The sequence below is a fragment of the Loxodonta africana genome, chromosome 4, assembly GCF_030014295.1.
Source record: "Loxodonta africana isolate mLoxAfr1 chromosome 4, mLoxAfr1.hap2, whole genome shotgun sequence".
Taxonomy (NCBI): domain Eukaryota; kingdom Metazoa; phylum Chordata; class Mammalia; order Proboscidea; family Elephantidae; genus Loxodonta; species Loxodonta africana.
Window position 1 is genome coordinate 188411982 of NC_087345.1, and position 27684 is coordinate 188439665.

General features: G+C 45.0%; 1 protein-coding gene across 19 annotated transcripts in view; it reads left to right on the forward strand.

The window, feature by feature from the left end:
* The first annotated feature begins 4756 nt into the window (after positions 1-4756).
* PARD3 (par-3 family cell polarity regulator) overlaps positions 4757-27684 on the forward strand; it is an 823651-nt gene continuing 800723 nt past the window's right edge. For 15 of the 19 annotated variants that reach the window (XM_010600277.3, XM_010600267.3, XM_010600273.3 and 12 more), the window contains exon 1: positions 4758-4954. In XM_010600277.3, the coding sequence (XP_010598579.1) occupies positions 4835-4954 (120 nt within the window). In that variant the 5' untranslated portion in view covers positions 4758-4834. Of the gene's footprint in view, positions 4955-27684 lie in introns of all 19 variants that reach the window. The other 4 variants (XM_023539783.2, XM_003420712.4, XM_064285100.1 and 1 more) reach the window with 3 other exon arrangements.

The following is a 27684-nucleotide window of genomic DNA, read 5'->3' on the forward strand; positions in this document are numbered from 1 at the left end:
CAACCAACTGTAAAAGAGAAGTACAAGTAAGACAAGGGGTCATAATTTTTGACCTAAAATATGCAGAATTAAAAAAAAAAACTAAACATAATAAAAAATATTTGTGTAACATTTAACCCTTGGCTTTGGTGACTTTGAGTTAAAAATTCTGCTTCTCAGTGGAACTGGGTTTGCTTTTTCTGCTCACCTCAGGCTAGAAACAGTTTGGTCAAGCTGACCATTTTGCAGACACGAAAGTGTCCTGGCTCTAATCTGTACGGTCAGGTGTTACATGAAGAGCGTAACAGTGAAAGTAAGTTCAATATTTGTCCTGAAATTTTATGAATGTGACTCAAGACACCAAAGTGTCTGGTATACGATGTTACACAGCATTCCTTCTTCATCAATTATTAATATAAATGGAATCACTGCATCCAGATAAAGTAGGTAGATTTAAATAAAGGGTTAAGACTTTATTGGTTAGGTGAATAAATTTTATACAGTTATTAATCCTGTGGATATTTTAGAGAAAAGAATTGAAAATGTATTAATTATTGAATAGCAGAAGGAATTGATGTAAATACAGTGGTATGAATATTCTCTGGTGCCGCCTCTTTTATGAAGGCATGCCCCCCTCCCCAGCACCACTGTAAACACTTTGCTGGCACTTAATATTTAATGTCTTGAATTAACTTATTGGAGTAGCTATCTTATTCTAACCACTAGATCGTCTTACTCATCTTTACAATTCTGTAATATTTAACCAGAGACCTGGGTGGTGCAAGCAGTTTGTGATCAGCTGCTAATGGAAAGGCTGGTGGTTGGAACCCATGCAGTGACTCTGTGGAAGAGAGGCCTGGTGTTCTTGTAAAGGTTACAACCAAAAAAACTCTATGGAGCAGCTCTGCTGTGTAACACATAGGGTTGCCATGGGTTGGGGGCGACTCCATGACGGCTAACGGCAATGACTTTTAGCCAGAGCTTCCCATGTGGAGGTCTTCAGTAAATGTGTGTGGGACTGAATTAAAGTGAATTGAGTACAGCCTGAGTCGAGTCTTGCTTCCTCAGTTCTGGTCCAGGCCTGGTCACTGACTAGTTGTATCACCAGTCCACATATTTCTCTGAGCCTCGGGCTCCTCCTTGCTTTTGTCCTCACATGCTATCCTGTGCTGGTCTTTGCCACTCTTTGTCTACACTGTGGTAACTATATTGTGGCAGCAAGTATTAAGTATTTTATTTAATCCCCGTGATTTATGAGATAGATATTCTCTGCTCCATCCTCCAGCCGATAAAACTTGAGGCTGGAGAGAGGCTGAGTGCCATGCCTAAGGTATTACTGAATGATTGAATCAGGATCGGAGCATGGATCTGAGCAATGTCTGAAGTACTCTGTTCCTGAACTAGGCTTTCAATTAGAATTATTTTCAGGAAGCCCAACTCTAAGTTAGTATAATCTGCCCCCACCTCTCCAGCCCCCCCCCATGTATTTTAACAGAAACAACACCTATAATTATCAATAACCATTGTTCTGGGTCCAAGTATTAATATAAGAAACAAAAAGACCTCAGCAAGGGTTAAGTCATCATCGTTGTTGTTGTTAGGTGCTGTCGAGTTGGTTCTGACTCATAGCGACCCTATGCACAACAGAAGGAAACACTGCCCGGTCCTGCCCCATCCTTACAATCGTTGTTATGCTTGAGCTCATTGTTGCAGCCACTGTGTCAATCCACCTCCTTGAGGGTCTTCCTCTTTTCCGCTGGTGCTGTACTCTGCCAAGCATGGTGTCCTTCTCCAGGGACTGATGCCTTCTGACAACATGTCCAAAGTATGTAAGATGCGGTCTCGCCGTCCTTGCTTCTAAGGAGCATTCTGGTTGTACTTCTTCCAAGACAGATTTGTTCGTTCTTTTGGCAGTCCATGATATATTCCATATTCTTTGCCAACACCACAATTCAAAGGTGTCAATTCTTCTTTGGTCCTCCTTATTCATTGTCCAGTTTTCACATGCATATGATGCGATCGGAAATACCATGGCTTGGGTCAGGTGCACCTTAGTCTTCAAGGTGACATCTTTGCCCTTCATCACTTTAAAGAGGTCCTTTGCAGCAGATTTGCCCAATGCAATGCGTCTTTTGATTTCTTGACTGCTGCTTCCATGGCTGTTGATTGTGGATCCAAGTAAAATGAAATCCTTGACAACTTCAATCTTTTCTCTGTTTATCATGATGTTGCTCATTGGTCCAGTTGTGAGGATTTTTGTTTTCTTTATGTTGAAGTGTAATCCATACTGAAGGCTGTGGTTTTGATCTTCATTATAAGTGCTTCAAGTCCTCTTCACTTTCAGCAAGCAAGGTTGTGTCATCTGCGTAACGCAGGTTGTTAATGAGTCTTCCTCCAATCTTGATGCCCTGTTCTTCTTCATATAGTCCAGCTTCTTGTATTATTTGTTCAGCATACAGATTGAATAGGTATGGTGAAAGAATACAACCCTGACACACACCTTTCCTGACTTTAAACCAATCAGTATCCCCTTGTTCTGTCCCAACAACTGCCCCTTGGTCTATGTAAAGGTTCCTCATGAGCACAATTAAGTGTCCTGGAATTCCCATCATAGCTGTCACAAACTATTGTGTAGAAATGTTGAATGTTGTAGACAAACAGGAGTGTTATGAGCCTTACCTATGACTGTGGAAGGAATCCAGGACTCTATTTCTGGGTCTGCCTCGAGCTTTCTCTGTGACCTTGGGCAAGCAACTTCACCATTTTGTCAATACCTTGGGGTAAGATGGTGATGAGGACACACAATGCCTACTTATTGCAACTTCACCACTTTGTCAATACCTTGGGGTAAGATGGTGATGAGGACACACAACGCCTACTTATTACATTGTTTTGCATTGTTTTGCTAAGAAAGGTAAGAGCGTTGGTCAAGGGCTGCGAGATGGCAGTGTACTGTTTTTATCTAACAAATTGTACTATAGGTGGTGGGCGCAGTGTGGGATAGTGGAGAATGCAGGGATTTTGTCATGTTCCCTTTTTTAAAATGGTTGGTGGAGTTTCATGTATTGGTTGATAACCAGCAATTTCTGCTCCAAATGCTGAAATTCTCCACTCGAGCTCATGGGAGCTGTTACTACTTTTACATGTCCTAGCAACAACTGGCAGAAATGAATTTACTATCATTTGGGACAGACTAGCGTCAACAAAGAATCTTTGCTGACATTAAACATAGTAACAGAGTTACTAAGAAATCATAGCTCATAACTAAGACAGCGATGGGCTTCAGTTAGTTACTCCTCTTGACTTGGTTCACGTTCTTTTAAATTGTTCATTTCCTGCATGTAACTAATTACGTTGTTGCCTTCTCTGCCACGGGTTTAAGTCCCTGCGTTAAGCGCTAGCGCATCGTTGGGATCCTTTTGCAGTTTTTCCCCAAGGCAGTCTGAGTATATTGTTCATAGATTTCCGTGAGGATTGTTTATGTTGCAGAAATTTTAAACAAATAAAACTATCTGAATTGCTGATGTATACAATTCTAGGTATTTAAGCCAGTGGATCGTCAGGGGATCGCAGGAAACTTCAAGGTAAATTGCGGCCTCAAGAGACAGACCCGGCCCAGTCAGAGCTTCACCAATCTCCCCGCCCCCACCCCAGCAGATGGATTAATTTTTGCTTTTAATGCATAACAATCCCTGCCTGGCCTCGCAGCGCAGCGACCCAGAGCAGAAGCCCCGTCAGGCTGTGGGCCGGGGACAGGCGTTCGGGGTGCCAGGATCCATCTGCGGGAGGAGAAATCTCAGCTGGAATATCCCGGCAGAGCCCCGTTGCAATCTCCTGGGGACATGGTTACTGCTCTTCTCAAAACGATCTCCGTGCTTTGAGCCTGATGCGCCGAGTGTAAACTGCTTTTCATAGAAACCATTGCACCCGAAACGCCCCCGGCTGAGGAGGGGGATTAAAAGTGACAAAGAAAGGGGGAGGGGGTTTTGGAGAGACCTCTGGGGGCTAGGAACTGACGATCCCCAAGCAGGGGCCGGAAGGTCCGAGTGCAGTACCGAAGTGTCCTCGGGTGCGTGAAGGGGGCTAGGAAGGGAGGGACCCGGCGCCGGGGCTGGGGGTTCGGTGGGTGAGACGGGGCTGCTGCCCGGCTGCCAGCTCGCAGCCGCCCGGCGCCTCGGCCTCCTACCTCCTGCCGCGCCGCTGAGGGAACGGGATAGAAAAGCAAAACCCCAGCCTGCAACGGTGGGGTGTGGGGTGGAGGGTCCAGCCGCCCCCCTGCAGTCCGGCCACCGCCCACGCCCCTCCGGGAGGGCGGGGACGAGGTGAGCGCTGGGCCGTGGCAATGCGCTCCGCCTCCATGGCGCGGAGTCCGCGGCCCGCGCCGCGCCTCCCCCCTTGCCGCATGTGAGCAGTGTTTTGTGCCTCGGCGCTGCTCCTCCTCCTCCTCCCCTGCGCGCTCCCCTCCCCCAGCGGCCGCGACTGAGAGCCAGCGCCGGAGAGCCTGAGCCGCCGCCGCCGCGGAGCGCGCCAGAGACGCCGAACAGGTGGCCGGAGGCTGCGGGCGCCGAGGCGAGGGCGGAGGGCGGAGGGCGGCTCGCGGAGAGCAGCGAGAGCCCCCGGCCGCGCGGGCCTCCGGGCGCCGAGCATGCGAGCCGAGCGCCCCCCTGGCCGCGCCGCCGCCCCGCGCCCCTAGCCACAGCCGGCTGCGCCCGGGCGCCTGTGGTGCCGTCCTCGGCCCGCCGCCGAGCGGGGGCTCCGCCGCGCGTCCCCCGGGGGGTCCAGCCGCCCCGGCCGGGTGGCCGTTCCAGCCGAGGGCTCAGCGAGGGAGCGCGCGTGGAACCGCGGCGGCGGCAGCATGAAAGTGACGGTGTGTTTCGGGAGGACCCGGGTGGTCGTGCCGTGCGGAGACGGCAACATGAAAGTTTTCAACCTCATCCAGCAAGCGGTGACCCGCTACAGGAAGGCCATCGCCAAGGTGAGGGGCCGGGGCTGGGCGCGCGGGGCCGCTGGAGGGGCGGGTGGGGGGTCGGCGGAGCCGGGAGGGGAGGGGAGGGAGTGCCGGAGGAGGAGGAGGAGGAGGAGGAGGAGGAGGAGGAGGAGGGAAGGCGCTCGGGATCAATATGGCGCTTCCTGGAAAGGGGGAGGAGGGAACACCGAGGGGGAGAGGCGGGGAAAGGGAAAGTGCGGCGGGCCGGCTCGGCCTGGGCCGGGCGCCTGGCCCGGGGTCCCGGCGCTCTCCCTGTCCCGGAGTTGCCGGGCGGGTTGGAAAGTTTTCAGCTCCGGGTGGGACGGCCGGAGCGAATGGGGCAGACTGGCAGCCGAGGGAACTGCATCATGGCTGCGCCGGGGACCCGCCCCATGGGCCGGGGGCGACGAGAGCGCGGGCACCGTGGCCGGACCCTGCGCTTCTCCCGCCCGCACCCGGGGCCAAGCGCGGCCCCCCGCCGCCTCTCTGGGCTCCCGGCTCGCGGCTGCAGCGGCCGGTCGCGCCGCGGGGTCGCTGGGCAGAGGCGGGCAGTGCCGCTCGGGCCGGCGCCAATTACAGGCTGCCTCCTGGGGCCCCTGTAAGAAGGAGCAAAAGCCCCAAATCAAACGCACCGAGGGCACCGGGGCCAACCTGGCGGGACGCCTCTCTCCCAGGCCGGTGGCTGCGGCCAGTTGAAATCCAGCCCCAGGCCTTTCCCCGATTCAGGCCCTGCGGGCAAAGGCTGGGGAAAATAGAACTTTTTTTTTGGTGTGAGAAGAGTTTATTTATTCCATATACAACGGAGAGGGATTGCGTTGCTTCTCTCCACTCCTTTTCTCCGGTGTTGGAGATGAGAAGTGGGGGAAAGAGGGCCAAGGTGAAGAGCCTTTTTCTCCCTGCCGGCTGCGGGTAGGGGTGGCCCGGCGCGTTTTGGGTCGTGCTGGGTGGGAGGAGAGTCTCTGGCTTGGGGTCGGGAAGGCGGTCCCAAAGGGGGACACCCTTTCCCAATCGCTCGCGAGCGTTTGCCGAGCAGAGACTCTTCGTGATGAAGAGGCTCGGGTGCAGGGCTCCTTAAAGAAGAACCACCCTTGAATCATTCACTGAGTTAAAAGTTTTCCTGCTGGGAACTCAGCTTTTATGTTTCTGGAACTAGTTCCATGTGGTGCCGGCACTGCTGAGCCAGGGCCTGATTTCGGAGTCGAGTAGATTTCCCTTTTTCTTCGTGGAGTGATAACATTGTTTCCACGTAACTACATTCCTCTACAATGTGTCAGAAGTGAAAAGGCATTTCGTTAAATTGTTTCATCGGCTGTGTCTGTGTCTGACAACGGCCCACGCTCAAGTTTCTCTCAAGCACCTGAGGATACTTCCTTTGGAAATTGTATGGTAACGTTTGGTGGGAAGCATCTCGGCTTTTGTTTTCCCCATTTGTTCCTAATAGCGGAGTGCTCTGGCTCCTGTGGGTTTTGGATTAGCAGATAAGGGAGAAGGTGGCTTTGCCAATCTGAATGTGTAGAGGGTGGATTCAGAGCTCAGTGTGGCATCTTCCAATTCTAAAATTAATTTGGAAGAAAAAAACTTTCTCATTATTTTAAAGTACGCATTGAGAAAAAATCTAATGTAATAGCATACATTTGGTGTTTTAAAGATAATTTGGGGAAGAGTTTAGGAACCTGACATGTTGACTTTATTTAATAGCTCTAAAATCTTCCTTGTAGTTGGTTGAACCCTTTTATGGAAAGTCAAATAAAATTAGTGGAAATTGGGCATCTGTTTATCTTGCAAAGCTGATGGGGGGGAGGGAACGGCTTTCTAAATCTATTTAGCATCTTGAAGGATTGTATATGAATGCAGTTTATGATCTCTGTATTCTAAATCAGTAATGGTTGCCCATGTACTTTGAAAACCAACAACATAAGTTGTGAAAGGAAAAAGGAATACGATAATGTGTACCGTGTACCGTGCAATGTGCTTAGGTTCCTGAGAAGGGAGCAGGTGGTAAGCATTTCTTTTCAACTTTACTCATTTTGCATCGTTAAAACTAGTCTTATTTCATGATGCACACAGTGCACACTGATTGAATGGCCTGCTTGGGAAATACAAATGCATCTCCCAAACAAGTCAATAAACAACAAAAATCTGGTTGAGTTACTCATTCATTGCACACAAATTTTAAGGCATTTAATATGTCCAAGACACTATTCTGGGTCCTGGCCATTCAGGGGCTCCCACTGCCTGCTTTGTAGAAAATGGATTGCAAGTGTCTAGGACAAAAGGCTCTGAGGTCCTCCAGGTGAAGCAGGTAGTGGTGTGGAGCAGCGTGGATAGAAGAGAATGTGTCTGATGTGTTAGGAAGTGCAGTTCAGAGGCCTTGGTGATAGACCTGTTACAGCTGCTAAGCAAAAGGTTGGCAGGGCGAGCCCACCAGCCGCTGGAGGAGAAAGATATGGCAGTCTGCTTGCAGAAAGTTTTACAGCCTTGGAAACCCTATGGGGCAGTTCTCCTCTGTCCTATAGGGTCGCTGTGAGTTGGAATCGATAACGGTGGGTTTGAGTTTTTTGGTTGGTGATAGATCTGAACCTTGTTCTTGAATATTAGTGATCAATGCTTCACAGTGACCTGGCCGGGCAGAAGCAGTGCAGTTTTCTTAAGGGAGCCTGCCTGGGAAGTCTTCACAAAGAGAAAAGTCATGTTGCTGAGTTCTGAAGGGTAAGGTGGAAGGAAGGGTGACGACAGCACTGGTGTTGGATATGGATGAGATGGAGAAGTCAACAATGATTCAGGGGTTCCCAGAGTTATTTAAATGCTCTTCAAGTGCGATGCATAGTTCAGTAGTTCGGTTTTAACGTGAGTTGTGCAGTATACAAAGTACAGTCACGGATTGCAAGACTTGACTTTCACATGTTGCAAGGGCCTGAGTGAGTATCTTCTGAGTCCATTTGTAGTTTTCCCTCTTAAATTGCTAGGTAATGATTAAGATTAATCTTTAGTCTTTTCTTTCTTCATACTTCCCTCACCCTATTAAAATGATTATGAAGCAAACAAGTACGAACACGTGTTTTTAAGTTTTGTTCTCTTACCTCTCCCTCTTATTGTTTAATAAAAAAAAAAAAAAAAGAAGACAATTCTGTATAACAACTTTGGTAGCTGGGTGGCTGTAGAGTGGTGTTTGAGTTGCTAGGTGACATGTGGTGATGAACTCCCATTTGGTGGGGAAAATGTGAGAAGATCATGTTTATGGCTTTGGATTAAAATCAACAAGCCCCCCCCCCAAAAAAAAAAGAAAGAAAAATTCCAGCTACTCACGAAGGCTCTCTCTGTAGTAAGCATTTTGCAGTATGATGGGGCTAATTTTTGGCATTATACATGACCTGTGTTCTCTTCAGGTTAAGCAAATTATTTTTTCTGGAGAGTAGAGTGGAATAATTTAATACCAGAAGTATCCTCAATAAGCAGATATCTGAAGGCTGTGAAGTGTTTTTGTGGTTATGATCACTGATAGTTGAGAATGTTTTGGCTCTTTGTCCCCATTCACCCATCCTCATCCAGACGCTTTCTGAGGAGGACGTAGAGAACCAGGTTACATGGATCTTTCTCATGAATGCTTAGGGCTGGGAGGACTGACAGACCATGTATGTGTCTGCTGTGATCATGCCTGGGGCCTGACTCACCCCTGATTCCCAAAGGACATAAGGTACGGAGTGCCAAAAACAAGCACAGTGTTTGTTGGGGGCTACTGTATAAAGATCTCAGGTTATATGAAGAAATAAAAGACTATATCCTTGTACTCCAGAAGAATATAAGATAGTTTAGGAGACAGGGCGAGTATATAAAACCGTAAATAACAATAGGTGGTAGCACCTAATTGGCAACAGGGTAGTGCTGACAGTAATTGTTTCTGGATTCCAGAGGTGGAGGGTGGGAAAGATGCCATTCCATCACTGGGGCTTCTGTTGGGCTTAGACCGTGGAAGGCAGGCCTTGGTTTAGGACGGTGCTTCTTACCTGGCTGGTGGAGTGACTGGCCGTTATAGGGGGTTCTGATTCTGTGGGTTTGCAGTGGGGTCCAGGCGTGAGAGCCTGGAGAGCATCCCTTGTGATTCTGAGAAGTGGGAGGGAAGGCATTCTAGGAAGGGGAACAGACTGAAAAAAGCTGATTCAGACAGCCAAGGCCAGTTGGGAGCCTCTGGAGGACTCATGTCAGACTGGTAGGTTGGGATCAAGCTAAGGAGGATTCGGAATGCCCACACAAGACACCAGGTGGGACTATGCCATTAGGTGGTACAGAAGCCACCAAGTTACTTGGGCAGGACAATGATATGGACAAAGGATCCTCTGGAAAGATGAACTGAGCAGCTGTTTACATGGGATCTGCATTCATTCTAAAGAAATGCTGCTAACTGACTGATAGGGGGCTGGGGAAAAGAGATGAAGGGTGAGAGTGAGTGAGGGGACTTCTGAACTTCTTAGCTCACTCTCTCCCATCTGATAGCCCTCTTCTTGGGGAGATGGTGGGAGCTTTTGTCTGGGTTTGGACACCCAGATGTACTAGCTGTTTAACCTTGGGCAAGTCAACCCTTCACAGCCTCATTTTTCTCATCTGTAAAGTGGGATAATCTCTCATAGGGTTAATGTGAGTGTTGAACAGGTTGAGGAACATCAAACTCTTTAGCCCTGGGTCTGGGATGCAGTAGCTCAGAAAGTGAATTATTTCAATCACAAGTATATTTTGTCCACCAAACAGTTTTACTTCCTGGGAAACTTTTATAAGTATTCCAGTATTCTCTGGTTGGGTTTTTTCTTCACTGCTTAAAGGCAGTATGTAATTAAGTTAAAGAATAGGTAAAAATGTCAATATTTGCCTAAACACCATCGCAATCAGAAGGGCATATTGTGTGTGTGTGTACACGTAGGTATGTGTGTGTGTAGTGGGGGTGGACAGGGAATGTAAGAGCCACTGGTATTTGCTTTATTATAGGTTGATTATTTGGGTCTCTGTTTTTTGGGCAATTGCTTCTTTCCCTCAAGCATGGGAACTTAATAGCAATTTATTTTTGTTATTTCTAAAATAACAACTTGAGTTTATGGACAGTAACTATAATCGCACTTTTGAAAAGTTTTTTTTAAAGGTACTGTTGATTTCTAAATTCATGCAAGTCATTTTTTTTTTTTTTTGAAAATCTTGTGATTGATCGGAGATTTTTCTGTGCAAATAAGCATATGCCTGCATGTTGTTACACATTTACAAACTCGTTGAAATGTTTACAGGAACGGTTATGTATACTACTGCAGAGATTGAAGATAGAGACAAACAAAAATTAGTGAAATGAAAGACGATTCGTTGTTTTTATTAATATTTTCTGTCTTCCCTCTAAAGGAAAAAAAAATTTTTTTTTTTGAAAGGCTGATGTTTCTAAAATTCAAATCTAAGTGTGCTCTACTGCCCCCTTTTCCAGAGGCCAAGTCCTGTGTCGTCAAGGCAGCCTGTCTGTGCTCTGCAGGGCTCCTTCTCCCTGCCTCCCAGTCTCTCCACCAGACTCCCCAGGCCCCACTTACTTGGAATTGCTTCCACTTTCCTGCCTCCAGCTCTAGGCTTATCTGTTTCTTCTCCCTGGAATCCTTGCTACCGCTTTCCACTCAGTGTCTGCTCATCCATGGAACCTCAGCTCAGATCAGCCTTCTCTGGAAGGCTGTCCCTGCATCCCCAGGCTGTTTGAGCTTCTCCCTCTTTTATGCTTCTCCTGGGGACTTCCTGTACCTCCCACACGGACCTAGAAGAATGTGCTTGTCTGCGCGCTGTGTAAGTGTGCTAGTCTGTTGAACAGAACCACATCCCTTCTCCTTCCAGGCGAAATGCTTGAAAGTGATGGCACAGTCTTAGTCATATTTGTACATCCAGTACCTGTCACATGCTAGGCATAAAAACAAAAAGTTGAGGATAAACACACCTGCATGCATTCACACCCAAAAATGACACTTTCTTTAACTTAGAAGATGATAACCGGTACTTGCTACTTTTAAGGACTTTAAGGTTTGGTGTGTTTGGCATATTGGCACAAACAGCTTGTAACTGAAACTACGATTCAGCGTGGAGTATCTGAAAGTTATTCTTTTGTGCCAGCTATTTTGAAGGAGATATGGGCAGTTCAGTCTTTTTCAGACCCAGCAGAGGATAGTCCGGGGTTTACATTAGGCAAGGTTGAAGGCAGGTAGCCAGGCCACTGTGGGAACCTGGCCCTGAAATACACCTATGCTCAAGCTGGTGACTCTAATTCTGTCAGTTGGGATCCTTGGGTGAGTGTCAGGATTAAATAGAAATGTTTAGGATCTGAGATGCTCAGAGGGGATCTGGCCAATGTGAAGTGCTTCTTGGCAAGTGGTGAGTGCGGATGGATTGGTTGTGGAGGTACCATTAAAATTCCACTTGGATCACAAATCCGTTGAAGAATAGTCCATCTTTCCTGGGAGGTCTTTCTCCCTTTAGAGTAGGACGTGGCATCCCTGGGTGGTTGCAGATGGTTAATGCACTCAGCTGCTAACCAGAAAGTTGGAGGTTCAAGTCCACCCAGAGGTGCCCTGGAAGAGAGGCCTGGCACTCTACTTCCAAAAAAATCAGCCATTGAAAAAAACCCACTGTCAAGCAGTTCAACCCTGACACACACAGGGTTGTCCAGAGTACATATCGACTCAAGGGGAACTGGTTTTTAGAGTTGGACGCAGACTGGTGATGCTGAACATGTAATAGAAAGTCAAAGTCCTCTTTAGTTTTCCTTAAGGGTGGAAAGAAATGCTTAAAATTGGGCCAGGAAGGTGCTTCCCGTAGGTAATTTCGCATAATTGTCCCCAGCCTCGCTCAGTGGGAGTGGAGATGGTGTTTTGACAGCAGTGAGCTGCCCTCTTCAGGCCCACACAGTGTCCTTCCCCCCCTCAGTTTCTTAGGCCACATTCCTACCTCGGACCAAGGTCAGTGGCAGTAGAGCAGGGGGTTAGTAAATTTAGAAAAAAATCACCTGATTTTGGTAGCTTTTCTTTGCTTTACACGGCAAATAGAAAAACAAATAGTCTTATGAAAAGAAATACAGAGTTCACCGATCAAAGTAGAGACTTTGTTTTTTAAATTTGTCATTTTATTCTACTTAAAAATTTTTACATTTGGAAGGATTATGTAAATATGACTTTTTTTCATAGTTGTCTGTCTTTTTGTGTCTGGCTTTCCATCTTTAGGTGGTCTTTGCCATTACATTTTACTTTTGCTTATTTTTTTTTTTTTCCATCAATTGATACTGGTGTTTACAAATAGGATTTCAAGCTTCACATCCATATGACTTGAAAAATCAGTTATTTAACCCTCTTCTCTTAAGAAAGACTGCATAGCATATATCCAAGAGAAATGAAGACATTCCACAGAAGAACATATATGTGGATGTTTATAGCAGCATTATTAATTTAGCCAACAAATGGAAATAACCCAAATGCCCACCAACTGATAAACGGATAAACAAAATGTGGTATATGCGTATGTTGGAATGTTATCCAGCAATCAAAAGGAATGCAGTCCTGATACATGCTACAACATGGATAAACCTTGAAAACAACATGCTTAGTGAAAGAAGCCAGTCACAAAAGACTACCTGTTGTATGACTCCATCTATGTGAAACGTCCAGAATAGACAGAAAGTACATCAGTGGTTGCCTAGGGCTGGAGGGTGGGGGGAATGGGGTGTGGCTGCTAATGGGTGCAGGGTTTCTTTCTCAGGTGATGAAAATGTTCTAAACTTAGAGGCGATGGTTGCATAACTCTGTGACTGTGCTAAGAACTCTTGAATTGTACATTGAAATAGATGAATTTTATGGTATGTGATTATATCTCAATAAATATGTTGAAAAAACAGACTACAAAAGCCCCTATGAACAAGATTCCATTTTTAGGTATTTTATAGTTCTGAGAGTCGCATAAAACACCATGTATCTATGTGTCAGAGATGTTCAAAAACCTCAAATGAAAACTGGCAATTTTTAGGAGTGTTCCACACAATGTGTAGACCCTGTGTGTCTGCTCGGTCCTGTTATTGTTTGGTAAGCTCTTGATCGCTGGGCCTCCAAGTCCCCTGGACTCTCCACCCTCCATCCCCAAACTTTATAGGCTTCACGAACTCTTCACCTCTTTTCCCTCAGCCAGGGACTCCTTCTGCCCAGCTTCCCAGCTGCATTTACTGCTACTGTCTTTGCGGAACAAAGGTTGACTTGGATGCCCCAGAGATGTCCCTAATGGAAGAGCTTGTCCAGCTTTTGGTTTTGGCCCCCACTTGTTTTCTGCTGTGGCAAATCTCGCAACCCTCCTCGAGCCTCAGTTTTCCCATCTTGTTGCTGACGCACTTTTAAAAAACATGTATATATTTTTGTTCAAAATTATTCTGTTATTGTTGAGAATATACACAGCAAAACATACACCCCGTTCAGCAGTTTGTATTACATTGTTCAAGCGGTACCATCATCCTCACCCTCCTTTTCTGAGTCACCTCTTCCTCATTAAAATAAGCTCACTGCCCCTTAGGTTTCCTATCTAATATTTTGAATTGCTGTGGTCGATTGATTTGATGGCAATGAGTAGTTTTTTTTTTTGGTTGTCTACGTGACCCCATGTAGATAGTTCTTGTTGCTGACCCACTTCGCATGTTCAGAAGCGCCTGGCTGGGCTCCTGCCATCAGTTCTCTGAGCTTTAGAGAAGACTTCTAGTCTGTCCAGTTGGCTTTGGTGCTCATGGGGACCCTGAGGCAGGAGTGATGTACAGTGGCGTTTGAGAGGAGCAGACAGAGTACAGAATGTTCCCCACCTCCCATGAGAATATTTTGCTTCCCAAATTTTGAAATAATGGTGCTTGTCTCCTGGGTCAAACACGTCTTATTGAGAGGGCAAATTTTGCCTAGTGTGTCCTTCAGAATTCCTTATCCTCTCAAGATAAGTATCTTTTTCAGGTAAATCATATGCTCAGGAGTAACTTAGTAAGATCGTTCCCTTTGGTTGTGAATGATCACTTAATGTATGATAACCCATTGTCCTTGAGTCAGTTCTGACTCATAGCAATCCTATAGGACAGAGTAGAACTGCCCCATAGGGTTTCCAAGGAGTGGATTTGAACTGCTGACCTTTTGGTTAACATCTGAGCTCTTAACCACTGTGCCCCCCAGGGCTCTAAATGTGTGATACTGTGTGTGTATACATATACCCTTATGTTCATGAAGTTGTTGGTTTTATGATGCTGTACATTTAAGTGGTTTAGAGATAACAATCAAATCAATATTGTTTCTCTCACTCTTGATTTTTCTTTAATATTAAGATATACCATAAGACAATTTTTTGGAACTCAGATATATTTTTTCTGGTATATGTTTTTTTTTTTTTTTTCCTTGTCGTTTGTATTACATTTCTTTGGACTGACAACCTGTGGCAGAGGAGTGAAGGTGACCAAGTTTTCCTCCTTTGTACTGTGGCGGACTTTGTTAAAGGCAGTGCTGACTGGGCAGCTGGTGGGCCATCCCCAGGCTGTCGCCGGGCAGAGCTGTTGGCTTGGCCTCGTGCGCTGGGAACAGGCCCTGCTGGACTTCTGGAGGAGCTGGTCCTTTCCCAGCAGCCTCACCCATCTTCTGGAAGGAAAGTAGCATCAGCATCTGGCTGTCAAGTAGGGTGGCTGGAGAGACTTGGGGATTAGGAACGAATGAATGAAGACTGGCCCATCTCAATGGGGGACTGGAATACTTAAATCTCTATTCCTAAAAGGCCCCTTTGAGATATCCTAAAATAAAACTCAATGTTTCCTTCTTGAACACTTCAGAAAACAACTTGCTCTATGTCTCAAAAACCTAAAATTGTTTAACGATCAAAATATATCATATTAACAGGTTAAGAAAACACAAAGAGGAGTGTACTGCTTTAGTGTAGGTGGTTGATATGAGAATGGGTTTTTTTTGGTTCTATTTTAAGTATACAATACAAATTGGGAAATCTTTTCATGTCTTTGTTTTAATTTTCTTTTCTAAAATCCAGCACTAAGTCCAAAAATTAAAAACAAACTGTTTTTTCAGGGAACACATTTTCCCAGACCACAGAGACATTTAAGATGTATAATTTATAATTCTGAAACCCAGTGTGCAAAGTCATATGTGAGTAATGGTTAGCCAGGTTCCTGCCCAGCAGGGTTATAGTCTGAACCCAGATTTCTGTTATTACAGCCGGCAGTACCTGCGGAATAGGGAGTAAAATGTACAGGATATCGGTGCCTGCCTTACGACCACACAGGATATGACTAATCACTGCCTCCATTAAAATTGAATGGAAGACTTGGTACCTTTAGCGCTTTGTTATAGATCCTTTCAAACAAATCAAGTGGATTTATAAGTGAAAGCGCATCACACAGAATTGCAAACTATTTAAACAACTCCATCTGGAAGACAGGGGCATCACATCATTTGCAGTGTTTAAGGGATATAAATGAGTGTATTTTAAATTATGAAGGCACACGTGATCAGGAGAATGTCCTAATAAGGAAACCTGGAAAACTAACAAACCCCTGAGCTTTCTGTGATGGGGTCAGTTTTATCTTTTGCATTTTGTGACCCACTGCCTAAAACACAGATCTTTGCAAAAGCACCGTTAGCTGAAAGCGGCCAGTTTGGTTGTGGTTGTTTTCACCCCTAGGAGGCGGGCATCAGAGTGATGTACTCTGGGACAGGATCTGGAAGAGTAGATTCCATTGCTTCTCTGTCGGAGAGCAAGAACCATAACCACTGTGAGCCCAGGATTCTTTGCTTCTCACACTGTCTGCTTCCCGGGATTGCTGTCAGGGTGAGAGGAGAGAGTGTGAAAGAAAAGGCACTGTAGAAAACAGAAGAGAGTAGATGTCAGCTGTCACTGTTATTTTGTTTTTGCTAAGAATGATTGCCAGTGATTAAGGCTCACTTCAGTTGTTTTTTCTCATCCTCATTAGAACTGCACTAGATGTGGGAAGTTGAATGTGTGGTAGAACTCTCCTTAAAACAAAAAAAATTCACTTAAGAAAACATTCTTCTGCAATTTAAAAATAAAATCCCAGTGACATTGATTTGGATGCCCAAAGGATGTCCATAATGGAAGAGCTTTTCCAGTTTTTGGTTTTGGCCCCTGGTAGTTTTGAGCTTTGGCAAATTCTGCAAGCGCTGTGAGCCTCAGTTTTCCCATCTGTAAATTGGTGATGTTACCTTTTGTTGGCTGTCACAGTATCAAGCAATTTAGTGTAGATAATGCTCATGCTATATAATAGGCTTTTGGTGAATATTAGTTCTTTCTTTCTCATCAAGTTTTAAGCATGGGTTAGGCACAATTTCAGTGGCTAATTTGCAAAGTCAAATTAATTTTTATTTGATTTATGATACCAAGAGTTGCTTTTCAAGATAACCTGTGAGTCATTTTTTTTCTTCTGAAAGTGCCATCATAATCTCAAGTGTTAGTATTTACTAATTCAGTTGGAAATAGAGGAAATAATTCTAGGTCCAAGAATGTTCAGACTGTCCAGTAGTTAAAGCCGATTCTTTTACAGAGAAGGAGAATTGTGCTTGGCCAACTGTCTTAGCTGAGTGGGTTTAGCTACTGTTAACCCTTGTTACTTTCTAAAACAATTGCAGCTGTCCCATTGCTGGATCAAAGGAAATTATGTGACGTTTCTTTGTTGTGCCTACAATGTTTTAAATGGCGTTGGTTACACATTTTAAAATTTCTTTTGAAACTCGGAAAGAATAAAACTAGGAACTGTAGATATGATTGATATTTCTAAAGTGCACAGATGTTGTAAAGACCTTTAGCAGTTATTAACTAGTAGTAGTTCTGAGAATACCCTGGAACTCCAAGAGATAATCTCAGTTACAAAATACAACGGGAAAGGTGGCATTTTTGTGACCCCTCTAACCCTGTGTTACATATAGGCGTCTGTAATTCATATGCCCATAATACCTCCTTACTCTTCTCTGGATCTTGTGATGATTTCGGGCAGCTACATCAGCAGGAAAGGAACACAGACCATGTTTTGCTTAGGTAGGTAGTTGTAAGGGTTGACAGATTGATGCAAGTTTTAATACTTTAGTTCAGCCAAAGGCACCCATTGCCGATCAACTGTAGACTTCACCCAGGAGTTGACCTATTTATCCTACTGAATAGGGAGTGGTGGCTTTAAGGCTTCTTCAGCTTCTGGGCATGGCAGTACTGTTACATCAGACTTGCAGGATTATGAACACATTTGCTTCATGTTCGGGGGACCACCTGCGCTCCATCTTTTCCCCCACCATAACACTGAACGTTGTTTTCCTCTCCTTGAGAACCTTAAATATCTTATTAATTGAAATAATGGTTCCTCCATCTCCCCATATGTGGTTAGGGAAATTGCTAAGTAGTGATTAAAATAATAAAGCTTATCTAGTTGCACAACTTTCATATTTTGACTTTGTTCCCTTCTAGTATTTGTTTGTAAACATTGTTTCACATGAGTACATTGGAAGTCCAGAGTTTTCGGTTGGTACATATGTGAAAAAGAGATACGACAGTAGCAAGATTAAAAACCAAAACAAACAGACAAAAAAAACCAAAACCAAACCCCTTGCCCTGAGTTGATTCCAGCTCACAGTGACCCTATAGGACAGAGCAGAACTGCCCCATCGGGTTTCCCAGGCTGTAATCTTTACAGAGGCAGACTGCCACATCTTTCTCCCTTGGAGCAGATGGTGGATATGAACTGCCAGCCTTGCGGTTAGCAGCCGAGCCCTTAACCATGGTGTCGTCAGGGCTCCTTATGCAAGATTAGAATTTATGTATTTCTCTTCACTCTTCATTGTGCATTGCTACTGAAAGTGATGAATGGTGCTTTCAAAAACTTCCCAGAATACCCAAGCATTTTGTAGCAAAACTTTAGAAAACTAACTCTGGGGAAGTTTTAGACAGACCTTGGTCTGTTTTGGTAGGCGGATGAGGTGCAATTTTAAGTCTGAAGCAGATGGGTTTTGGGTTCTAAGTTCGTTTTTTTTTTTACTTATGAGAAAGGGAGCTGCTTTGTTTATCCATTCAGGGGATATTATTTTCAGCTCGGTCTTTGCTTTTGGTGCCATAAAGCTTTTTAGGTCAAAATGGATGCTTAGCAGCTCTTGTCCAAGCGGTTGGGGAGCTGTTGTAGAAAGTAGCGTAAGCAGTGATACCTATCACTTTTCCTCAGCCCTGAGTCATTGAGAAGGAGTTCCAGAGAGGTCTGAGGAGAGCCAGGAGATTGTTAAGATGAGAGCTAGAACTTAAAGAGTGTGCTGTGTGTTGTATCTTATGTATTTACATTAATCCCAAGGGGTGGAGGTATTGGTGCAGCCCCTAGTTTATAAGTGAGGAAGCGTAGGCTAAAGAGAATAAGAAAGTAGCCATAGGTTGCCCATCTGGTACATGGCTGGTCCTTGTCAGGCAGATCCCTCTGATTTCAGAGCCTGTACTTTGATTCAGTACATTATGACGCATTGATACAGCCTGTGCCTTTAGGATGCTTCAGTTCCACCAGAAAGATGAAGTAGTCCCCACAGGAGAAGAACTGGTTATGTTCTGACTTTGGTTACCTGAAATGGCTCATATGCATTTAGGGAAGGAGTGTACCTTTGGGGTGACCTAGATGTTAGCGAGGGTCAAGGAGGCTTGTCTAGCTGTCACGGACCCTTGCTGCTCAAGTGTGGTCCATGGACCAGCGGCATTGGCCCTGCTCGGAAGCATGTTCTAAGTGTAGACTCTTGGACGGTATCCGAGGCCCACTATACCATAATCTGCATTTTTCCAGGCCCCCTTGGTGGTGCCAGAGCAGTTGTTCTCAACCTTGGCTGCAAGGTGGTGGAAACACCAATTTAAAATACTGTTTCCCAGGCACCAGCACAGACTGAAGAAATCAGAATCTCTGGGGCGGAGGTTGGATATCGATATTTCTACAAAGCCAGAATGGGGAGCTACTGGTCTAGAGCAACCAGCGGACACTTAAGGGTTGTTGCATCATATGATGTGGCTGTCACTGAAGATTGCGGAGCGCAAGCTGAGAGGCTCAGGCACGTTGCTTCAGGGCTGATCACTTGTGTGAAGTGTGACAATCTGTACATTTTCATTTCTGCTGTTTGAAGTCACCCAGTTCTCCCACCTGTTAATTTTGTTGTTTTTTAATAGAAGTGATGGACAACATGTGTGTTAGGTATTCTTTGGGTTTTAGTTGTTAACTCTTAAATGATGTCTAGCCTGAGTTCAAACAAACAAACAAAAAACCCTCAACAGAAATGAGTTAAAGGGACTAGGAGGAGCAATACAATAAACAGACGGCACAGAGGGATAGGAACGAGAGGCGAAAGGAAAGGTCAGGCTCAGTAAGATACTTGAGTTATGTTGTGAGTCAAATTATGTCCTCTGTGTACATTGTGATACATAGAAACAGGACAACTAAGGTTTTTGGTTGGGGGTAAGGCAGGAAAGGAGGACTTGTGAGCAGTGAACTAAGTAACACTTGATAGAGTTTCTTTTCAAGCTTGTTTATCAATATACCTCTATCTCTTGGGGAAAAATAATATGAAAGAAGACTGTAGGCATACTTTCACAAGGCCAGGAGGGAATTCCTTTCACACACTTTTACCTTCCCCTTTACTTCCTATAATATTTCCATTGAACCATTCCTACGCCTGCACTAGAGTGTCAGGTCCTGACAACTGCTGACAAATATATACCTCTGGCCATGGGGCCTCATGAACCTGAACTTGATTCGAATGATATGTTTGCCTATAGAATTATTTTTATTTTTCCTATCAACAGAGCCCCTTATGTCTTACGTTTGGATATGTGGCGTTGTTGTTGATGTTAATTGCTGTTGAGTTGGCCTCTGACTCATGGCAACCCCCTTCACAATGGGATGAAATGCTGCCCAGTTCTGCCCATCCCTGTGATTGGTTGTGGACCAGGCCGTTGTGCCCCCTTAGGGTTTTTCATTGGCTACCTTCAGAAGTAGATCCCCAGGCCTTCCTTCTAGTTTGTCTTAGTCTGAAGCAGCTTTGCAACAACCCCTTCAGCCTCACGGCAACAGACAAGCGTCCACCGACAAATGGGTGGTGGCTACACGTGAGGTGCCTTGGCCAGGAACTGAACTGGGGCCTCCCACGTGGAAAGTGAGAATTCTACCACTGACCACCAGTGTCCCTGTGGCATTGGTAGATCTGCTAAAAGTAAGGAGAAGAGGGCAGGTGATCAAGTTGTTATCGTTAGTACAGAAATTGTTAACCTTCATTTAGAAGTCTAGCCCTGTAAGGCTGGGCTCTGTGGCACCTCTTGTGGGTGGCTGTTTCAGTCTCCTTTCCATCAGCCCCTTCCTTGTCTGCTTTCATAGTGCTCATGTGTACTGAGAAAGCCAAGAACCTACACGGTGCCGGATTAGGTACTCAGTGTGTTTGTGGCTTGACAGGGGAGAGGTGATTAAAACAGGAAATAATTTCCTCAAGGGTTCTTTCGGAGCTGCAAAGTGCACTTCTTTGAAATAATGTTTAAAATACTGCCTTCAAATATACTGCAGTTGTAAGAACTAACTACTCCTGACTTTTACAAACTTGATAGAAATTAGTTAAGAGCATAACGTGCTTGATAGCAATGCCCATGTAACAGCTTTTTAAAAATCTTAGTTTCAAATAGCACTTAACCGTAAGTTGATTAGTAAAAATGTTTGAAATTTAATGTACATTTAGGTATTGTTCTGGCTATCTATTGCTGCATCAGAAACCATCCCACAACTTAGTGCTTCAAATCAACAACTAATCATATCTCATGATGTTGTGGGTCAGGAATTTGGGCAGGGCTCAGTTGGGTGATTTTTCTGCTCCACTTGGAATTGACTGGCATTGCTTGGTGGTATTCAGCTGGCAAATGGCCTGGTCTGGAGAGGCTGTGATGACACCACATGTCTGGTACCTGGCGGGATGGCTGGAAGGTCAGGCTCAGTGGGGACAGTTGGAGACTGACACGTGTTCTCTCTAGCATGGAGGTCTCAGGGTAGTTGGACTTCTTACATGGTGGCCTCGGGCTTCCAGAGAGAATCTCCCAAAAGCCAGAAAAAGGAAGCTGCCAGTGTCTAAGGCCTAGAAACCAGCACAGTATCATTTCTGTTGTACTCCATTCGTCAACAGCAGCCAGAGTCTGCCAAGATTCAAGGGGAGGAGATATGGACTCCATTTCTGAATGTGAGGAATGTCAGTTCGTGCCGTCTTTAATCTGCCATAGGCATGAGTGCCTGTGTGTGCGCATGCATATAACATCAAATATTCTTTTGATTGTTTTGTGTCATGTTTTAAAATTGTCCTTCTCTTCATCTGGGCAAGGACTATTACAATGCATATGCAGAACATTTGAAGCTGACAAACCTAAAAAGTAGTTTGTGTTCATATTTCATGAGTTTGAAGATCTAACAGCTTTCCCAGACTCTAGGGTAGAAAGAGATAATGATAGTAACACCTGAGGTTTGTGTAGCAACTTCTAAGAGGTTCACAGAGGTTGTGGTAGTCGACACTCCTTTATTGGGATGCTCTCTGAGGTCAGCAGGGCCGTAGTGTACCCTAAGTTTATACACAGATGGGTAAATGAGGTCAGGTTATTCTGTCAGCCTACTAGTGGAGAGTACTCAGAAGACTTCTCTCGAGTATGAGTCTACCGTTCTTAGATATAATCCTAGAAAATGGTGAAAGTTGACTTTGGCACATATGATAGTATCTTAAATTATATACCCTTTACCAAAAAAGTGTAACGTTTAAAGAAACATTGGTTGTTTATCTAAAAATGTGAATTTTTTTTTGGGGGGGGGTGGAAGTTCACTATTGTAGCACAAGGACGTTCACCTTTTGTGGGTTAAACTCTACACATTCAGCGAAGAGACAGAGAGAGACCCTGGCAAGAGTAAAGGTAGTTATGTGGCCTTTCCACTCAGTGAATCGGTCGCTATGAGTTGGTATTGACTCAACAGCAGACTGAGAGAGACATCAGAGGTAGGAAACTCCTGTCCCCTGAGTGGTGTCAGTTGCTGATGTCCCCCTCCTGAGAGCATCTCCTTGTACTTGTGGGCGATTTAATGGACTTTTCAAGGATAACATAACCACATGTGGATTTGCTTTATGCCTGGCCTTTAGAGCCTAATCTTTGAATAAGGTGCGTCTCCACTGTGATGTGCTAACTTTGGTATTGTTCAGTTTGCTTAAAATGAGATATTTTTCATGTAGTTGATGGTGTCAGGCTTTGGGAATAAACAGCTCTTGGTCCATTTTTGTTGTTGTTGTTGATAGCTCCTGGTTCGTGAATACCTACCCCGTGATGAGACGATCTGTCCTACATATATCCACCAGCATGAACTTCCTAAGGGTGGCTTCCATCAGATCCTTCACTGGTACAGAGAACTCCAAGGGTTCTGTATGGCTTTCCAATAAAATTCAAATATATCAACCTGAAAAATATTGACACCTACCTTTTCCCTTTTGTCTTCCCCATCCCCCTTCACCTTAACCCCAGTCTCGACAAAACTTACTCTCTCCCTGTTTCTCCAGTCGTGTGCTGTGTTTTCCAGTCCCCTCACCTTTGTGCGTGTCCCCTTGACCAGGAATCTTCTTTTCCTTATTTTCTCTCTCATCTTACTTCTCCATTCTTTCATCTATTTGCTGCTAGAGCAATCTTCCCCCCACCCCCCCCCGGAAGCTTCAGAGGCTTCCTGTTACCCCCAGGAAAGCACTCCTTCCCCAAAGTGCATTCAAGGCTCCCTGCTCTCACCCTGGTCTTCTTCCCAGTCCTCCTCAGAGTCGGCAAGGGGCTGCTGTCTGCCACAGTCTCTCAGGTCTGCATTTCTCGGGTACCTTTCCAGCCACAACCCAATGGTGCCCTCCGTAGCTCACCATCCACAGTCCAGAGAGCAAACAATGGCTATCAGAAAGATTCAAAAATAGGTACATCGAATTAAAGGAACATAAAGAATCACTGTGCAAACATGTCCTCTCTGAAAGGAAGTCACCCCAACAATTGTGACTGTGCTATTACATGTTTTATTACTTGTAAATAATTAGAAGTGAATGAACATTTAAGAGAGAGTAAGCTGATACCATCAGGAAGGATTTTTTAAGTGTTCCTTCTTTAGTGTGGGTGCTTGTTCTAGCAGCCTGTCTCCATGAAAAATCTATGGCATTCTCCAGTTTACACTGCTGATCACTGTGGCTTGACTCACTGGATTTACTATGCTCAGATGTCATGGTGCAGATTATGGGTGGATATGCAAGTTCCAGGTGATAGATGACTTGTCAGAAAGTAGATGAAAGAGGGTGAAATGTATCCTTTGTGGAAAAACGGGGTATTTTGAAACTGCAGGGGCAACTATGACTAATGCTTCAGTTGATTAAGAAATACTCCCCTGGCTCTGCATAACCAAAAGCTTTTCTTTTATAATTAAACTTGAATGAGTATTAAAGTGTGTTTTTAGCATGAATTGTACTCAGATGGAGGAGCCTGGGTGGCCCAGTGGGTAAAGCACTTGGCTGCTAACCGAATGGTCAGTGATTTGAACCTACTAGCGCCTCCATGGCAGAAAGATGTGGGAGTCCACTTCCATAAAGATTTACAGCCTTGGAAACCCTGTGTGGGCAGTTCCACTCTGTCCTGTAGGGTCACTATGAGTTGGCATTGACTCGACAGCAGTGGGTTTTTGGTGGGTACTCAAATGTTACATACTCAGTGCTGATCATAGTAGAGTATCTGCTGCTATAGTAATGAAAACCCTTTTTTGAATTGAGGAAAGTGAACTGGTGACTAGAACTGGGTAGGGAAATCCGGATCTTTACTTGCCTCCCTTCTAAGAGTTGGACGGACCCCTGGGCTACAACGTGCCATTGTTGGTATACTCACTTCCAGCGTTGGGCCAAGTGCGACGTACATGGAAGGGTCTTTGTGAACGCCTGTGCCTCTTCATACGGAGATGGGCGTCTCCATGCCCAGAAGGCATCTGAGGAGAAGTTTGACAAAATTTAGAGTACAGTTGTAAAAGTAGGGGGCATTAGAAGGAGTTAACATATAGCCCATAGGATAACATTTTAGAGTTTGTTGGCACCTGAGTTAGGCTAGAGCATGTCCACCATATTTGTACTCCGGTACGATGCAGAGGTGGCTTACTGACTGGCATGAATTATGCTGGCTCAGCCCTCTTGCTTTCCCCAGACAGCATGTGTCACTTAATCTTGTCTCTTTCCATGAAGCCTGGGCAGTCTTTTTAAGAGCTTGTCCTTTAAATCACAGTACAGCATTGGCTTAGACCACAGCTTCCTGAGGAAGAGTGCCTGGCCTGGACATGGGCTGTGTGGGAAAGCACTGCTGAAAGCCAGCGAGTCTCGGGGGCAGCTGTGGCACTGTGACTGCTTGAAGGTTTCACACTCTTGCTGGCAGCAGCACGCTGTCTCAGGAGCTCTGTAAACCATGGTTGGTGGTTGCCAGCAGCTCGGTGGAGCATCAAGGGATGTTCACGTTGTAGAGACTCTGGCCAGCTGCTCTGCCTGTGCCGGTCAGGGTCAGCTGGACTTAGCACCTGGTCTGAGCTGGCTGGTGGCCGCCTGTGTAACTCTTGCCCTGTGGTGACAGGTACAAATTTCTGTGCCCCTCACTCAGGGTGACATCGAATGTTATAAAATGATGTCTGGCCAGATTTAGGAATGTTTCTAGAGGAAAAAATTGTATATTGTATGGTCTAAACTGAATGGAGGAGTAATTTTAGAGTTGGGCTGTGTCTTGTCTTTTTTTCCTCCTCAACTGGAATTATTTTATAGCGTGTGATGCTCTCAAATTATCCACCAAAGTGTGTACATTTTGTTGCATGTCTGTGTGTGTGTGCACACCTCTGTGTCTGCATGTCCGTGTGTGTACATCTTTGTGTGTCCATGTGTGCACACGTGCACCTGTTTGGGTGTGTGTGCATGTCTGTATGTGCACACATCTGTGCGTATGTGTGTCTATGCGCATGCATCATGTGTGTGCACGTCTAGATGCATACATGTCTGTGTGAGTGTCTGTGTACGTGTGTGCATGTGGGCAGCTGGGATGGGAAGGATCATTATTACTCAACTGAGTTTTTCGGTGAAAGACTTGGGATTTATTTTACGGTCATTGCCTGTCATAGCATGTAATAAACGGTTCTCTTAGATAACTCCATGGATTAAAAAATCATTGGGTTTTTGTATGACTCAGTAAATCTTCAATATTAAAATTTTACAAATGAATACAGTGTTGGAATATTTAGGAAAAAATCACAAATCTTCTAACCTTTTTTATTAGCTTAGTTGTAACTTGATTTTTCGGAAACCCTGGTGACGTGGTGGTTGAGAGTTTGGCTGCTAACCAAAAGGTTGGCAGTTCAGATCCACCAGGCACTCCTTGGAAATCCTATGGGGCAGTTCTGCTCTGTCCTATAGGGTCACTGTGAGTCGGATCGACTCGATGGCAGCGGGTTTTTGGTTTGGTAACTTAAGTTTTCCTGCTTTATTTTAAGATGATATTCCTCCTTCCTTGTAACCTGACTTCTCATTTAATTACAGCTGCTGCCTTGCATAAGTGCTGGTTCTTTAGCAGGGTTGGCTTTGAGAAGTGAGTGTCCCAAGGGGGAGGTACTTAAATCAGAGCCATGCAAAGCTTGCTAGCCCCATCACAGGGCAGGACGAAGCTTCTGAGTTTCCAATCTCTGTCACTTGCAGTTAACCTCTCGTGGGTGCCCTGTGCTGCAGTCAGTGAAATAATTATAGCATCTTTTCCTTATTGTTCCTGCATCAGCGTCAGCTCTGTGCACACTCCGTGGGGAGCTGGCTGATTGGTAAGTTAGTGCCGGCAGAGGAAGTGGAAAACAATGCGTGTGTGTGTTTTATTTGAATAAATACGCCCTACAATTTGTTTTATTGGATTTTGTCTTTTAAAAGAGAGCACCAACAATCCTGCTGCAGGCTCACCCCAGATTATGGAACTCATAGTACGTTGCTGTTGTCTTTGAAAGCACTTAAGTCTTTAATGAATGAGGCAATTTCCAGGTCATCAATAATTAACTAGGACTATGACAAGTTTTATCCAAGCCCAAAGCTGCCAGTGTTCCAGACAGTCTGCTTCTGCAGGTGAAATCTCTTTAGAGTCCCTGAGTCGGCATCACAGCACAGGATGCTTCTACACAGACGCTGGTTTGAGCAAATAATCAAGTTTTTGTAAAAAAAATTTAAGCATTTGTTTTTTATAAGAAAATAAATACCCTTTTTTTGGTAGGAAATTTGGAAAGTACACAGATTTTAAAGAAGATGATAAACAGATGGGTACATACATAGCTGCGGTTGAGTTGAGTCTGACTCATGGTGACCTGTCCTGTGTCATCCTCCCAGTCGCCAACATGTGCAGGTCCCTTGTTGCAGCCACTGTGTCAGTCCGTCTCACCAGGGGTCTCCCTTGGCCTCGTCCTTCACCAAGCATGGTGTCCCTCTCCGGCAGTTGATCCCTCCTGATGATGTGTCCGAAGCAGGCAAGCTGGACACTGTTCTGTTGTGATCCATCGGGTCTTCATTGGCTGATTGTTGGCAGGCCTTTGTTTCTTGTTTGTCTGAGTCTGGAAGCTCCACTGAAACCTGTTCCCGTAGGTGTTTGAAATCCTGGTGACATAGCCTCCAGCATCACAGCAGCACTAAAGCCACTAAAAAAAAAAAAAAAAACAGTAAACCGCCAGGTGGGTGGTAGGAAGAAGACACTAAGTCACGCATAAACGCCCCACTCGGAATAACTCCAAGATTTAAGTATTTCTTGTCTTTTTAACTTCTGTATGTTTGTGTGCGTATGAATGCAAATACTTTTTAACCAGTCGAAATCATGATGCATGTACAATTGATCCTACTTATTTCATGGAATATGTTAATATTTTCCCAGGTCTTTTAAAAATTGTCTTAGTTTTTAAAGGCCGTGTAACATTGTATTATATGGATGTATAAATGTTTACCTGTTTGGTTGTTATTAAAGTTTAGTTTGTTTCCCCATTTAAAAAATACCGTGTTTTTGTATCTGCATGTCTGTGTGTACATTCACTTGTGCATACAAGTTAGTCCACATTTTGGATTATTTGCTTAAATGAGGTTTCCTGAAGCATAGTTGTTGGGTTAGCAGTCCTGAGCATTTTTAAGACTCTCAGCTTATGCATTTAAGAATTTTTTTTTTAGTTTTTTGTTATTGAGAATATATATAGCAAAACACACACCAATTCAAGTTTCTACATGTACCATTTAGTTTATGCGCTTTCCGAATGTCCTTTCCAGAAAGGTTGTGCCCATATGCACTCCACGCAGCCGTGAGAGAGAGACCGCCCCCTGCCTTTGCCAGCAGCCCCTCCTGGATCAGTGTGGCCTTAGCACTGCTGCTGCTTCACAGCCCGAGTCCTTGAGCCCAGAGGTTCCTCAGGGCTCCCAGTCTCATTTTATCAGCTGCTGTTGTTAGGTGCCCTGGAGTCGATTTTGACTCATAGCAACCCCGTGTTACATAGTGGAACTGTCCTGTAGGGCTTTCTGTATGGAAGCAGATCAGCAAGGGTTTCTCCCACAGAGCTGCTGCGTGGGTTCCAGGGCACTGAACTTGTTCATTTCTGTTTGCGCCCCTGCCGATAATTTGCCTTTCCACCCTAGATGTACTAAATCAGAATCAAG